This window comes from Pogona vitticeps, chromosome 2 (assembly GCF_051106095.1).
Source record: "Pogona vitticeps strain Pit_001003342236 chromosome 2, PviZW2.1, whole genome shotgun sequence".
NCBI classification, from domain to species: Eukaryota; Metazoa; Chordata; class Lepidosauria; order Squamata; family Agamidae; genus Pogona; species Pogona vitticeps.
Genome location: NC_135784.1, coordinates 312,404,308 through 312,418,727, shown reverse-complemented (window position 1 = coordinate 312,418,727; position 14,420 = coordinate 312,404,308). Strand labels below are relative to the sequence as shown.

The 14,420-nt window shown below is 54.2% G+C and overlaps 1 protein-coding gene across 3 annotated transcripts; it reads left to right on the top strand.

Moving 5' to 3' along the window:
* The first annotated feature begins 1,589 nt into the window (after nt 1-1,589).
* Nucleotides 1,590-14,113, top strand: FANCG (FA complementation group G). Of its 3 annotated transcripts, none has more exons than XM_072993059.2 (14): nt 1,590-1,742; nt 2,659-2,749; nt 5,046-5,177; nt 5,771-5,964; nt 6,493-6,649; nt 7,488-7,618; nt 8,058-8,204; nt 8,509-8,675; nt 9,295-9,361; nt 9,910-10,235; nt 11,621-11,661; nt 12,097-12,258; nt 12,531-12,654; nt 13,702-14,113. In XM_072993059.2, the coding sequence occupies exons 1-14, from the start codon at nt 1,671-1,673 to the stop codon at nt 13,799-13,801; spliced, it is 1,911 nt and encodes a 636-aa protein (XP_072849160.2). In that variant the 5' UTR covers nt 1,590-1,670; the 3' UTR covers nt 13,802-14,113. The 3 variants fall into 3 exon arrangements, with proteins under 3 accessions (XP_072849160.2, XP_072849159.2, XP_072849161.2); XM_072993058.2 differs by having other exon boundaries at nt 12,094-12,258; XM_072993060.2 differs by lacking the exons at nt 5,771-5,964; nt 6,493-6,649 and having other exon boundaries at nt 12,094-12,258.
* The last annotated feature ends 307 nt before the right edge of the window (nt 14,114-14,420 follow it).

Below are 14,420 nucleotides of genomic sequence, written 5' to 3'. Positions count from 1 at the left end.
GGCCCTTGTTCCCAGCCGGTCTGGTCCTTTCAGGGTGAATGGCCGTCCTGTTCCTTTCCTTCGAAGGGGAAGAAAAGTGAACGTGGAGAAGAAAGAGGAAGAGGGATTGGGTACGGAAAGCGGAGGGAGCCGCGGGCCAGGGCTGGCTCTAAAGCCGGGGGGGGGGGGGGTGTAAATAAAAGGGCTGGCTCTCCCAGAACTCAAAAGGGTGGCCTCCGTGTTGAACTAAGCAAGCACCCGGAGGAACGTGTGTGTGCGTGCGCGCGCGTGCGTGGAGGACGGTGGAAGGAGCGCCAGAGGAGCGCCAAGGGGTCGGCGGCGGGACGAGCTGTGCGAGGAGGAGGAGAGGGGGCTTCCCAACCTCCCGCCGCTCCTCCTCCGAAGGTTCACCGTCCCGTCCACACACACACACACACACACACCCGGGAGGATTCGCGACCTAAGACCACCAAGGGGGTGGGAGGATGTCAGAAAAAAGCCCTGCCCTCGCCTCACCCCGGGTGGGGGGAGTCTTTGGCCAAGAGGGCGAGGGGGACGGGGTCCTTGCATTGCCTCCCAAACAGGTATTGCGGGGGGGGGGGCGACACACAGCGGCGCCCCACGAACCGCACAAACAGTGCTGCTCCGCGGCTGAGCCCTGGGGAAGGGGAGGAGAAGTGGGGGGGGGGAGAGAGAGAGCTGTCAAGCCCGCCGCCGCCGCCCGCCCTCCTCCCCGAGCAGGGAGCCCTTGAGCCTCCTTCCCTCCCCCCCTCAGCGCCCCGGGGACCGGCTGCTCGCTGCGCTGGGGCCGGCGTCCGTGGAGGTGGGCAGCGGGCCCCCTCCCTCCCTCCTTCCCTTCCCTCCCACGCGGGGCCACCCCGGGCCGCAGCGACGAGCGGCTCTCCCGCAGCACTTTGGCCGGCCGGGGTGGCTCTTCTGTTCCCCCCCCCCCCCCGGTCGTAGGGGAGCCGGCGAGGCGCTCGGGCCGGGCTAGCCTGGCGGGGCCCGGCTGTGCACACCTCCCCCCCCCGGCCAAGAGGATCTCCTCCGACGACGGGGCTGCCTCCACCCACCCTAGGAGGGACCCCTGGGCTCCCCGACCCCATTCAGGGAGGCTGCCTGGCCCCCGAGCCCCGGCGGCGCGACGGGAGGGCGACTTCCCCGGGCGGCGGGGGGGGCGGCGGCGAGCAGCCCACGCGCGGAGGCTGGAAAAAAGTCACTTTTCCCGACGGGCGGGCCCCGAATTCCCCAGCCGGTTCCAGTCGCGGACGTTGGGAGCGCCGGAGTCCGAAACACCTCCGGCAAAGGGCGCGCGTTTCCCCCACGTGGGACGCGGCGGGGAGAGCGAACCACGTGCGACCCCTGCCTCTCCCGCCCCTTTCCCCGCCCTCCCCGAAGGGATTGGCTCCTTTTTTTTCCGGAGGCGTGGCTCTCGAGCGGCTCCTTGACCACAAAGGGGGCCCGCCCACGCCCGTCCGCTTTTGCAGGTCTTTCGCTCTCAGCGAGCCTCCGTAGCCGATTCTTCCTCTCTTCGGTTTTGCCGCCGGCCGGGAGGAGGAGGCGTGGCCTCCGGCGCGCTGGCCCAATAGAAGCCGCGCGCGTGATCCGGTGCAGCCAATCCGAGCGGGCGCGGGCGGTTTCCGTGGTGACGGCGCCGCCGCCTTGCTTCCGGGCTGAAGGAGAGCCGCAGGATGGCCGCGGCCGGGGATTGCCTCAGCCTCTGGCGGGAAGAGAACGACGGGCTGGTGCGGCGCTGGCGGAGGGTACGGCCGGGGGGGGGGGAGCCGGGCCCGCGTCCCCTCGCGTTCTTCCTTACTTCGGGCGGCACCTCCCAGAATCCCCCTGCCGTCGGCCGGGGTGTGTGGAGTAGAGCCTCCACGCTCAGCAGCAGTCTATCCCTTGGAGTGCCGGAGAAGGGAGCGAGCAGGGAAGGCGAGCGGGTTCGGTTCCCCCTCAGGGCTCCCCTGCGCTGCCGCCAGACCCTTTCTTTCCCTTCCTGGCCCTCGCGGCGCCGCGGGGGGGGGGAGGGGGGGCTGGCTATCGGAACCCCCCCCCCCTTTCGGGCTCGAACTCGGGTCCCGCCCGGAGTCTGGACTGCCGTCCCGCCGGGCCACCCCTGGCCCGGACAGGGAATCTCTCCCCGTGCTTTTCCTTTCTGGCTGAGCAAGCAAGGCTGTGGGAGGTATTCAAAACCACGGGTCCGGATCGGTGCCCCGGGGAGGGAGTGAGAGGAAGGCCGGGCACCTTGGCACAGGTTTCCCCTAAGAGGGAGGCCGGATCCGGGCGGCCCCCCCCCCCAGGAAGGGTATTATTTTCCCAGGGGGGGGCTTTCCTCTGAACCCAGAGGCTGGTCCTTGAGAAGCTGCTGCCCTGCTTGTGTTCCCACCACCACCACTTGGCAGAGGGGGGGGGGGAAACCAAAGCCTTGGCGTTTGTTTGCCCAGAGGGAGAGCCTGGGGGGGGGCAGCCACAAACCCTCCTGGCCCCTTCCCCCCCCCCCCCCGGCCCCTGCCTTCTCCCTTGGCAGCTTTTCACTGGCCTCCCGGATTCATTTTTCTTTTTTGCTCCCTTTGCATGTTGGCTTACCTCCTCTGTGCCTCTCCCCGCTGGGCACAGCCAAAGCAGAGCGGTGCCCACTCAGCCTCTCTCCCTCTCCCTCTGGTGCTTTCTCCTTGGCAGGCGGCAAAGTCTTCAGGCCTGGATGGCTCTGTGAAGAAAACAGCCCAAGAATGTCAACTGGCCTTCACCAAACTGCTGCAGAAAATCCAAGGTAGACTGACGTGGCCCCAAGATTACCCCGGCAGGGCCTTTCAGTTTGGCACAGTTCCTGTTGAAGTGACTTGTCTCTCCTTTACTTTGTGGATGATAATTTAATAGGACTCTATATTTGTATCCGCTGTAGTGTTTGGCTGGAAGGCCGCCTAGAGTGGCCTTTTAGGCCAGATGGGCGGGGTATAAATCAAATAAATAAATAAATAAATTCTGTGCTTATCTGGAGTGATGTGTTCTACGGGCAGACCCCACTCCGTTTTTACAGGGTTCTTCTGAGAATAAAATGAAAAGCAGCATTTTATGCATTTTTCTTTTTAAAAAATGTTTGCTAGAATGGACACAGACTGTGTGTAAGGAAGAAGTCTGAAGTATAAGGTTACCTGTGGGGTGGGCCATAGAGGCAAGCTCCATAATATTTTAGGACCAACCAAGAAGCCTCTAGGAGCAGTTAGGGTGATAGGTTCCTTATGGCTGCCTGGAAAGCTTCCCACCAATATTTAATTTATTAATTGTCAAGAGATTTTTTTTCCCTTTTCAGTATAGAAATCATTTTAAAAACAGAGAAACACTCATAAGAACCTAAGAAGAGTCCTGCTGGATCAGGACAAGGACCCCTCTGGTCCAACTCCCTGTCTCTCACCGTGGCCCCACCAGATGCCTCTGCGAGACCACGAGAGACCTGTCTCCTGAGACCACTTTCCTGCATCTGACATTTGGAGTTACCTTCCCTTTTAAGCCAGGAGATTGTACATCCCCATGTCAGCTTGTCACAAACAACGGACTTTTCCTCCTGAAATCTGTCCAATCTCCTTTTCAAGGCATCTAGGCCAGATGCCATCATTACATCCTGTGGCAAGGAGTTCCGCAGACTAACGACACACTGGGTCAAGAAATATTTTATTTTGTCCTCACTCTCCCAACGCTCCATTGGAGTGGAGGTCCCCTGGTTCTAGTATTGCATGAGAGGGAAAAGAGCTTCCCTCTAGCCACTTGGTCCATCCCTTGCATAATTTTATCAACTCAGTTGATCAAACTTCAACTGAAAATGTTCTAGCTGTCTGTTGTTTGGTTCTGCCGCTTTTACCAAACTAGCCCAACTAAATACCAGCCTTACAGAGTTTCTATAAAGTAGTCTCAGGTTCAGATTTTTAGAAGACTTAAATCTCTAGTCTTAAATTTCTAATTTGATTTGAGAAATTTTCTGTCAATGTATTGCAAAGCTTCCACTACTCTGTATAGAGTAATCTTGCTACCTATTTGTGTCCCCCTTGTGGCAAGTGGTGAAGAGAATCTTGGAGAGTGAGCTGCCCAAAGCCACAAAGTGCCTCCAGAGCAGAGGTGACGCCCTAGAAGGGGAACCAAGATCACAGTTTGTGACGGACACCACTATGCATCAGGAGTTTCTGTCCTGCTTTGAGGTGCAAGGAGTAATTAATCTTATCTTCTGCACCCCCAGGGCAACATGTTCTGGCTGAACTGTTTTAAGAGGCAATACGCTGGGCATTCTCGCAGGACCCAACAGGTGCCCCAGTGAATGGGATCCAGCCCCAGAGCCATGGATACCTCAGAGCAACGGGTCTCCCACCCAGGAGGGCCAGACAGTCTTACTATGAAAAGCAGCATGTAGAGAGAGAGAGAGAGCAAGGTGGAAAGGCTTGCTGGCCCATAGGCAGTTAAGACAGCCTTTCTTGTCCTGTCAAAGGACACTGTGACCTGCCTTTGAACTGCTTGCTGGTTTCCTTGCTGATTTGGCCCTTTCCCTCCCCACCTTTCTGGTGGATGGGTTGCCTCTGGCAAGAGAAGCTGTAAACAACCTCCTGATTCTTTCAGGCTGGAAAGTTGCTCTCCGCCAAGGGGTTGTCTTGTGATCTTCCACATATCCAGAAAAGTCAAGTCCAGCATCAGACTGGCAGGGTGTGTTGTGCATATGCTTAGGCTTCAAGAGGACTGTATGTATGCATGACGGCAGCACGGCAAGTGTGTGTTTTCTCCGGAGTAAACTATTGTTGCTTTTATGTGTATATGTTCACCTGAAGATTCTTAATGATTGCTGTCTTATCACCTTTCCTTTTTCCCAGTGCAGCTTCTGGGGCCAGTAACAATTGCCTGGTTTGCCCCCACCCTCTCTCCCCCAGGCAACATCCTCCTGATTTTGAGACTGTTATCTGGCAAGCCGCTTGTGGGTCACTTCCCCTGTGAACTCTGACATGGGGTGAAGAAGAACGATTTGTGGGGATGGAGGGGCCCCTTGTTTCACTTGCCCTGAGGTGTGGTCTGTTCCCCGTTCATTGCAGGGCTTCCGGCGGCCCTTCCAGCACTGACCTTGGAGCTGACCGTCCTCTACAACACCTTACTGTTTGACATCCAGCAGTCCAGCCATTCTGGGGAGAAGCTGTTGGCAGGAATAGACTGTGGGCTCCGCAGGGGTAAGAGAAGCATCTTTGTTGTTGTTTAGTCATTAAGTCGTGTCCGACTGTTCGTGACCCCATGGACCAGAGAGCACGCCAGGCCCTCCTGTCTTCCCCTGCCTCCCGGAGCTGGGCCAAATTCATGTTGGTCGCTTCAATGACCCTGTCCAGCCATCTCGTCCTCTGTCAAAACCCCTTCCTCCTCTTGCCTTCACACTTTCCCAACATCAGGCTCTTTTCCAGGGAGTCTTCTCTTCCCATGAGACAGCCAAAGGACTGGAGCCTCAGCTTTAGGATCTGTCCTTCCAGTGAGCACTCAGGGTTGATTTCCTGAAGAGAAGCATCTGGGGGTACCTAAAGGTTGGCTTTCATGACTGTAGAATTGAGGCTTCAGGGGAAAAGGGGTGATGACCACCCTGTGCTGCTTTCAGCGGAAGTGGGATGTGGCCTTGGAGGGTCCCTCCTCTTTAGGGTCTCAAGTCTTTCTCTCACTGTAAAGAAGGCACATGCAAGTTGTAGGATGTGGAGCTAAATAGGGCGAGGTGCCCACCTACCTTACCCATTGAAGAGAGACCTGGCACAAGCAAGGTTTTTGTGTTTGTCTCTGCTAGTTCTGGAGGCTTGCGGTGCGTCTGACCTGCAACTCTCCTTGGAAGATCGTTGGCACAGAGTATTAGAGGAGAGGTTCCCTGATGGGCTTAGGAGTTCTCTACACCAACTGGCTGCCCTGCAGGGGGCACTTTGGCTGGCAGCAAAACACCTGGAGAAGGCAGAAGACCTCTTCCAGCTGCTGAGTGCCGGCATGGTAAGATGGCAGCAGCAGCTTTCCAGCACCCTGGTGGAGGCAGAGCAGCCTTTAGGGAGCACAAGCGTTGGCTCCCTGGTTCTCGTGGAACCCTCCAGCTTTCTTCTGGTGGGTGGGCTAGGGGGTTGGTGAGGCTGCGGTGGGCTCTTGGCCTCGCTCAGCCATCGGGTGTTCCAGACCAAGGTTAAGCTGGGCTGTTGGGAGGGGGGAGCTGCATCTGTGAGGATCCCTGGAAAAGCTAGTCTTGGCATTCGCAGCCCACATTAGAAAGTCATGGGAGGGCTGCAGGCCATGAATAGGAACCACCAAGGAGTGGAGAAGAGGTGGCAGGGTGGGTACAGTTTTGCCCCCAGTGCTTGGGCAGTTCCGAGAACTTTGCAGTTGACCAGAGGGTCATCTGAGGTGGGCACCTCCCTTTCACTTTCCTCTGGCCTTCTCTAGCCTTAACCACCCAAAGTCATCCAGGGTGGCACCAAAACTGGGTTCAGCTTTCAAACATCTGAGAACCACTTGTTGCTCCCTTCCCAGAGTCCAGGGCCTTCTCTTTCCCGTGGTTGCCAGAATGGGCTCCTTTCACTGCTCCAGGTATGGCATCCGCCCGACGAGGGGCCATTTGCTCCCCTTACAGTGCAAAGTGTCAGAGACTTGAAAAGTCTTCTGTGGACATTGGCGGCTCTTCTGCAAGGTAGGCTGGACTTTGTTCCTTTCTCCCTGCATCTCCATCGCCTGCCTCCTGCTTTGAAACAGCTGCCTGACCAGAACTGATTTCCTGCTGTTAAAGCGTCCACAGATTTCAGAGGTGCCCAAAAGGGGGGGCAAAAGGCAAAGGGAGATTTATGGCAGGGCAGGTGCTTTGTCGTCCCTCAAGAGGACTTCTGTGTTCCTGGCTGATCGCCTGGATCCTAGATCAACTTTAACCCTGCCTCAAAGGTTCTGGCTGGACAATAGCGAGAGCTCCCTGGCCAACTCGCGGCTTCTGTGGTCCAGCGGTTTTTGCCGTGCAGTTTTTCCCAATGTTTAGCGGATTTAAAAGCACCGTTAAAACAAAGTTTAAAGAGATGTTTTTAATGTGAAACACAAGATTCAGAAATTGTTGTCTGCTTCATACGGAGGCCACGTGCTAGGCAGGAGGCGCCTGCTGCTGCTTTGGCATCTTCAAGAGAAGGGTGTTTGGTCACGAGAAGGCATTCCATACTGCCATTGGCGCTGCTGGGCTGCTAGGACAACGTTTAAAACATAGCACAGCCCACTACCATTGAGAACAAGGCATGCTAGGAGGACAGGCCTGGATTTAAAGTTGGAAAAGCTGCCCACCATTTTCACGTCTGCTGTAGCAAGTGGCAAGAGGGTGATGGCTGGGACTCAGGGGGACCCGTGTAGCCCCCATCCCCAGAAGGGCCTTCTTTCAAACGTTAGCAAAGGGGGATTCAAAGACCAGGCCCTACCAGGCCAGCCCCGCTTTATGCCCTGCCCTGCCGGGTGGGAGTGAGAAGGGCAAGTGAGAGACCTCCCCCATGTTTCAGGTGTTCAGGAACTGGAAGCTGACGATGCCCCTGCTGATCTTGCTCTCCTCCAAGCTGCTACGACTGGGCTGTGTTCCAGGCGACTCCTTGCCCAGATCTTCACCTTAATGGGACGCTACAGCCTAAAACTGGTAAGGGGGGGGGTGTTAGGGGCACACTGGGTTGTGTTTGAGCCCAAGGTGGTTAGGAGGTGACAGCAGCATCAGGATCTTCCCCTTTGCCTCTGCCTTCCATGTGGTTTTAAGAAGCCCAGCACATCTCTCTCCTTAGGAAATACCTGCCTGCAACATTATTTCGCTAGGCTGTCAGAACGTTAATCTGTGAAGAAATATCATGCATGCTGGGAGTTCATTAATAAGCAACAATAAAACTCTTGTGAAAAATCAGATTGCCATGGGTCGCTAAACAGTTGTATTATGTTGATGGGAAGTAGAAGAAAATTCTTGGGCCTCTCTCTAGGTAGGACTAAATTCAGTGGGGTGGGTCCCAGAGAGGCCTCTTTCCATGGTAACCCTGCTTTCTCTCAGGAGAGCTGCTTCGTGTTGAGCCTCTGGATTTTCTTTTCTCCAGGGGAAGCCACAGGTGGCACTGCAGCACCTCAGACAAGCCCTCCAGGTGGATTTCACCTTCCTCCCTGCCTTGCACCAAGCGTCCCTCTTGTACCGCCAGCTGGGGCTCCTGGACGCCGAGCTGGAGGCCCTGGAATTGCTTGACCAGGTCTGCCTGAAGCCCCCCCCCCCCCGCCTAGGAGATCAGGCCCTCTGGGCAGCGTCTGTGAAGCTCTCCCCTGCCTTGGGATGGGGAAGGTTCCCTCTGCTGCTTCTGGCCTGCCAGCCCCGTCTTTCCTGGTAGCTAAGGAGTCGGCTGGGAGGAGCAGCTGCGGTGGCCGTCCCTTTGACAGGCCAGGAGGAGGTGCCCAGCACACCACGCGACGTGGCTGCGTTCTGACTCCCTGCCTGCTGAGGACCAGCATTTCACTGCACCCCAAGTCCCTTTTTTCTCTACCCCTCTTTTGCCTCAGGCCCTGGAGGACCCTGCGCAGGTGACCACAGAGTCCCCCGCCCCCCATTTCCCCATCCAAACCGAGCTCTTCCTCCGTGTGCCACCACTGACTGCTCTCTTTGCCCCTACTCTTTGTCCGTCAGAAGTAAAATACCTGCTGGCCCAAAGGTGTCTCCAGGCAGGGAGGTAAGTGTCTGTCACCTTCTCTCTCTCTCTCTCTGTCTCTCTCTCTCTCTCTCTCTCTCTCTCTCTCTGCTGGCAATGTTTTAAAAAGGAAGGTGCCACTGTTTCCTGGGAATGGTAGTTCTTTCAGAGGCCCTTTCCTGGAAATGGTAGTTCTTTTGAAGTCCCCCTCTTTAAAGCCTAGTGGGCAGCAAAAGTGCAACTCCCAGGAAGCCTCTTTCTTCTCTCCCCTGCCCCCACCTTTACACGGACAACAGGAAGGACATGCCAGATGAGGCCATGCAGATTTGCAGGGAGGCCTTTTTCCAGGTGAGCAGAGGGTAGGTGTCTGGGGTGTGTGAATGCTGTTTGGTGTCCAGAAAGGCAAAAAAGCAGGCTCTGAGCCATTCCTCACTTGTGGACCAAAGTGTGATTGTTCGCTTTCTTTGATGTGGTCAGGGAGAACTTTCTTCTGGGTCTCACTGAGAAGACGGTGCTCGGCTGAGAGGCATTTGCTCACCAGCTCAGGAGTAGCGCTGGCCAGGGTCAGGGTCAGCCCCAGAGAGCAGGTCGTGCTCTGTGACTACACTGCCAATCCAGGGGCCATCCTTAAGGTTCCCTTGCCCACTCTTTTATCTTGCAGGGTGAGCGAAGCCACGGAACACTACCTGGACTTGCTGGCCCTGTTGCAGGAATGGCCTCTTCGCCAGGTAGGCCATCCCTTGGCAGCTGCTTCATCCCTTGTGCCAGTTCATACTGTCCGCTGATCTGCATGAATGTGGACCTTTCGCACTCTCGGAGGCTTGCCAGTAAATCAGTGAACCCTTGCAACAAGTTCCATAAAAGCCCACTGGAACAGGTCCAGAAATGGATATTAAGCCACAGGAGCACTGCTCTCCCCTCCTGATCCCATCATCTTCTACAATCCTAGCATAAATGTACAGACAGTGAAAAGCTCCCAGATTATGTAAAGGGGTTGCAAATCTCCTGTTTTAACAGCAGGTTAGCTGGATTTTAATGACAATGTTCCCCCCCCCCCCCCCCGTTTGTATACTATTGTTAACCTTGTTGTCACTGTACAGTTTTACTTATTGGGAACTGCCTTGGTTGCTCTGTGAGAGTAGAGTGGCATACAATTAATATAAATGAAACAAATAGACTTGGAGTTGCTCCTTGCTTCTGGCACGGGTTGCCTGACTGGCGTTTTCAATAATGGGGCTTCTCTTTCTTTCTTTCTCTCTCCTCCTCCTCCGTCCAGTGTGGGAAGCCAGCCTTGCCCAGGATACCCGAGGTGTTTTTAGAGGCTGCCTCTGCCCTGGTGGACCTTGCTAGGCTGGAGGAGGCCGTTGCGGTGTGCGAGGAGGTGGTTGCCAGGACCAGCGAGCTGGTCCCCAAGACGCTGTGCATCGAAGTGGCCTTGGGCGCAGAAGAAGGATCCTCCCTGGCAAACCCTCACACCCTCCTCCAGAAGCAGAAAAGAGAGAGCCTGCGCTGTGTCCTTTGGCGAGCAGCTGCCTACCTCATTCAGGGCTGGGCCTGGGCCAGGCGGGGAGAAGCCAAGGAAGCGATCAGCTACTTGAGCAGGTAGCGTAGGTGGAGAAGGGCCTGTCTGTGATGTGGAGCAGGAGGTCCTGACTGCCTTGTTGGTTCCATGCTTTCCATGAGAGGGGAAGACAAAAACAAAGTTCCCCTCCTTTTAGTACAGGTTTGGCCTAATCCTGAGTACTGTGTCTAGTTCTGGCCACCGCACTTCAAGAAGGATGCTGTCAAATCAGAACAAGTTCAGAGGAGGGTAACAAGGATGATCAGGGGGCTGGAAACCAAGTCCTCAGAGGAAAGACTGAAAGAACTGGGCATGCTTAGCTTTGAGAAAAGAAGACAGAGGGAAGATAGGAGAGCACTTTCCAGGTTCTTGAAAGGCTGGCCTACAGAGGAGGGGCAGGATCTACTCTTGATCATCCCAGAGTGCAGGACACACAACAATGGGCTCACGTTACAGGAAGCCAGATTTTGATTGAATATTGGGAAAAAACCTCCAGTTAGAGCAGTAAGACAGTGGAACTGATTATCTTGAGGGGTGGTGAGTGCTCCAATGCTGGAGGCATTCAAGAGAAATTTAGACAGCCACCTGGCAGATACCTTTTGATTTGTATTCCTGCACTGAGAAGAGGGTTGGACTCAACGGCCTTAGAGGCCCCCCTCCAACTTTGTTTCTGTTCTTTCTCTCGTCCTCCCCTGGAGGAATGTTAGACTTGCACCATGTGGGGTAGGCTGGCCCACTGGATGCAGCTCTCTGGCCAGGAACTTCCCTTGAATATGTAGGGAAGGATACAGCTATTCAAGTCTGCATGGACTTAAAAGTGGCCCTCAAATTAACCCACATGCCTGGGCAGTGCCGCATTGTTGTGCCTTCTGCCTTCACTTCCTTTCACTGGGTTTGGCGGGAAGCCACGGAATTCACTGATGAATCTGCTTTGGTCTCTGATATTATCTTTACAGCCTTGTAAGGCAGAAACTTGTATTTAAAAAACCAAAGCAAAGGGAACTCCAGATGTGTTGATGCCAAACTCTCTCTCTCTCTCTCTTTTTTTTGGGGGGGGGGTTGCTGTGGGTTTTTCGAGCTCTTTGGCCATGTTCTGAAGGTTGTTCTTCCCAACGTTTCGCCAGTCTCTGTGGCCAGCATCCTCCACAGAGACTGGTGATACGTTAGGAAGAACAACCTTCAGAACATGGCCAAAGAGCCTGAAAAACCGACAGCAACCATCAGATCCTGGCTGTGAAAGCCTTCAAGAATCCATTTTCTTTACTTGAGTGTAATGGTTGTGGGAAATGAGAGGTCCACCACACTGCCAACAGCCCTGTCCTGTCGCCTGTTAGCAAAATTGGGGAGGCTGTAAATAGTCTTCTCGTCACCTTCTGCTCTTCTCCCACTGCACCAAAACGATTCTGCTTTCCTCTCTTCCTAACAGGTGTCTTAACGATCTCCTAAGAGTCCATTTTGTGAACACAGGTATGGATCAAAAGGCTTGTGCTCCTCTGCTGGCTGGGCTAGGCTGGGTGGGTGGGGGCTGAAGAGGCCCCTTTTACGGGACCAGGTAAAAACTGTTGCTTCCAGGAAGTGGAGATGGGTCGGGCCTTTAGGATGATCCCCATTATCCTTTAATCTGTCGTCCCAAGATGAGTCAGCAGTGAGTTCACCATTTATCCTTCTGCGCCACCCGAAGATAACGCCTGGCTGCTTGGAACATGTGTGCCTCTTTCCTCGCCTCTGCTGTTCTGTGGCCTTGCAGAGCTTATTGTGTCCTGTGCTCTCGGCCCGGCCACATTTGAGAGCTAGGAGGCTTTGCAGAGGGTGGAGGATGGAGCTGAAGAATGAGTTTTTTCCCCACTGATTGGACAGCCGCCAATACCGATACTGTATGACAGTCGTCTCTTTCTCCAGCAGGCAGCACTGAAGCAGAAATGGAGCGTGTGTGGGTGTCAGAAGGAAAGGTGCTTCCCCAGGTCAGGCAGCTGGCCCTGACAGGACGAGGAATGCAGTTCCTGGAGCTGGGCCAGGACAAAGAGGCCTTGAGAGACTTCCAGCACAGCTTGCTCGTCTGCCCAGGTATTTCCAGCCTGCCGTTTGTCGACTGATGCGATAGAGAGGTGGCCACAGAACGTGGAACGTCTTAGTGAGACGGAGTGCAGAGAATAGAGGACAGCACCGGGCAGAATGTATGCGTGGGTTGTGGGGGTGGCCGGGGGGGGGGGAGATGCAACCACACTGCCAGGAATTGCAGGAACTGTGACAGAAAGGGCCCAAGGACAGCGGGATTTCACTCTGGGTTCTGACGGCCCTGCGCTCCGCTCTGGTCCCTCTTCTTTTGTGCATTGCAGAGAGTCCCACTGCTCACTTGTACTTCCTGCACACCCTCTGGAAAGTCGGACGAAGGCAAGAAGCAGCTGAGCACTGGCAGAAGGTCCACCTGAACCCTGTCCTACTGGAGGAAAATCCAGAAAGGTGGGTACTAGGAGAGGATCTGCCAGGAAGGATGAGCGATGATGGGCAGATGGAGCAAAGAAGTCATCATCTTCCATCCAAAGTAGCTGACTTTGATCGTCAGGGCTAGCTCTAGCCCAGATCTTGACCTACCACAGCAAATTATCAGCACCCTCCAGATGCTTGGGATGGTAAATCCCATGACCATAATTTGGTCAATGATACCATAATTTGTAACCTCGGCCGTTTGCAGGGGGCTGATCTCAGCTTTGGTGAAGTCATTGCAGCCCAGAGTTGGACTTTTTTGAGATGTCTTGCTTCCTATAAGCTTCCAATGCAAGACCTCACGGGACACTGTTGAGACTTTTTCATTGAAAAACACACTTCCCCCCCTCCTCCTCAAAATATATTCCGAGCTTCTCTGGATGCCAAGTCTGTCCTAAGCATTAGATTTTACTTCCTAATGTTTCACCAGTCTCTGTGGTCAACATCTTCAGAGGACAGGAGTTAGAACATCTGTCTAGAGTTCTAACTCCTGTTCTCTGAAGATGCCAGCCACGGAGACTAGTGAAATGTTAGGAAGAAAAACTTTCGGAACATGGCCAAAGAGCCTGAAATACCTACAACCACCGCTGGATCCTGGCCGTGAAAGCCTTTGAGAATACATTAGATTTTACATTTGGGCTCTAAAGTCAGAGACAGGTGCTGTGCTCACCACACAGAGGTAACACCTCCTCTCATTAGGAAAGTAAAACTCTCACCCTTCCAAAACTCTGTAGTGTGTCTCCAATAGCCTTGCTTTGGGAATTGTTGGTGGAATTTATGCAAATGAACGTGTCTTTTACCAAAAGGAATGGGCAGCCTCTGTGGCTGGACATGCATTTCCTTTCTTACAGCTTATGTGTACATACATGCTTGGATATGTCTGCCGCATCTCTCCTTGGCACAGCTAATCACACAGCAGGCTTTTCCAACCCCTCTACCTGCAGATTTCTGTGTTGTTACCACCTGCCCTTGTCCACTAACACAAACCATTGACAGTGACACCCCTGATCTTTTATTTTTCAGGTCCTTACCATTATACCTGCTGCTGTATGAGAAACAAATGAAGTTTCCTCACGTGGAATCTCTCGCCAGCAGACTAGAAAGCTTTACTGAGGAACTCTAGAGCTGCTGCTGTTTGCCTGCCCTGGCCAGATTTCCTTTCAAGGAGCCAGATGGCCCTGAGAAAGCTTTTACCTGGGGACTGAGGGGGTGACAGAAGTGATCCTTGCCCTGTTGAAAAGGAAAATCACCCTGTTGTGGAAGGTCTGGTGAACTTCTGGTCCTCCTTTTCCTTGTTATCATTGCCTTCTCATATGCTGATGTTTATGGAATGAGGGCCAAGTATATTTTGTTCCTTCTCATCCTACATGGAGAAATTGTTTCGGGGAATAATTTAGGCAGTATCAGAACTGCTGGAGTAAAAACTTAAAAAGAGTTTCAGTTGCCTTTCTCTCCCCCACCCCCTTCTTTTTAACTGTGGAAAGGATTTGGGGGAAATTCTTGTTGTTGAGTTGTTTAGTCGTGTCCGTCTCTACCTGACCCGATGGACCAGAGCACGCCAGTCCCTCCAGTCTTTCATTGCCTCCTGGAGTTGGGTCAAAGTCATGTTGGTCACTTCGATGACCCTGTCCAGCCATCTCCCAACATCAGGGTCTTTTCCAGGGAGTCTTCTCCCTGGGGGAAATTCTTACCAAGCAACTAATCTCTTTAAGAAGCAAAACCAAACCTTGGTTCTCTCCCCC

Bases quoted from the DNA above. Each gene is read 5' to 3' on its own strand.
- FANCG (XM_072993058.2), top strand. From the start codon at position 1,671: ATGGCCGCGGCCGGGGATTGCCTCAGCCTCTGGCGGGAAGAGAACGAC. The intron at 5,178-5,770 runs GTAAGAGAAGCA...TGTCTCTGCTAG, and splicing joins AGACTGTGGGCTCCGCAGGG to TTCTGGAGGCTTGCGGTGCG. The intron at 10,236-11,620 runs GTAGCGTAGGTG...TCTTCCTAACAG, and splicing joins GCGATCAGCTACTTGAGCAG to GTGTCTTAACGATCTCCTAA.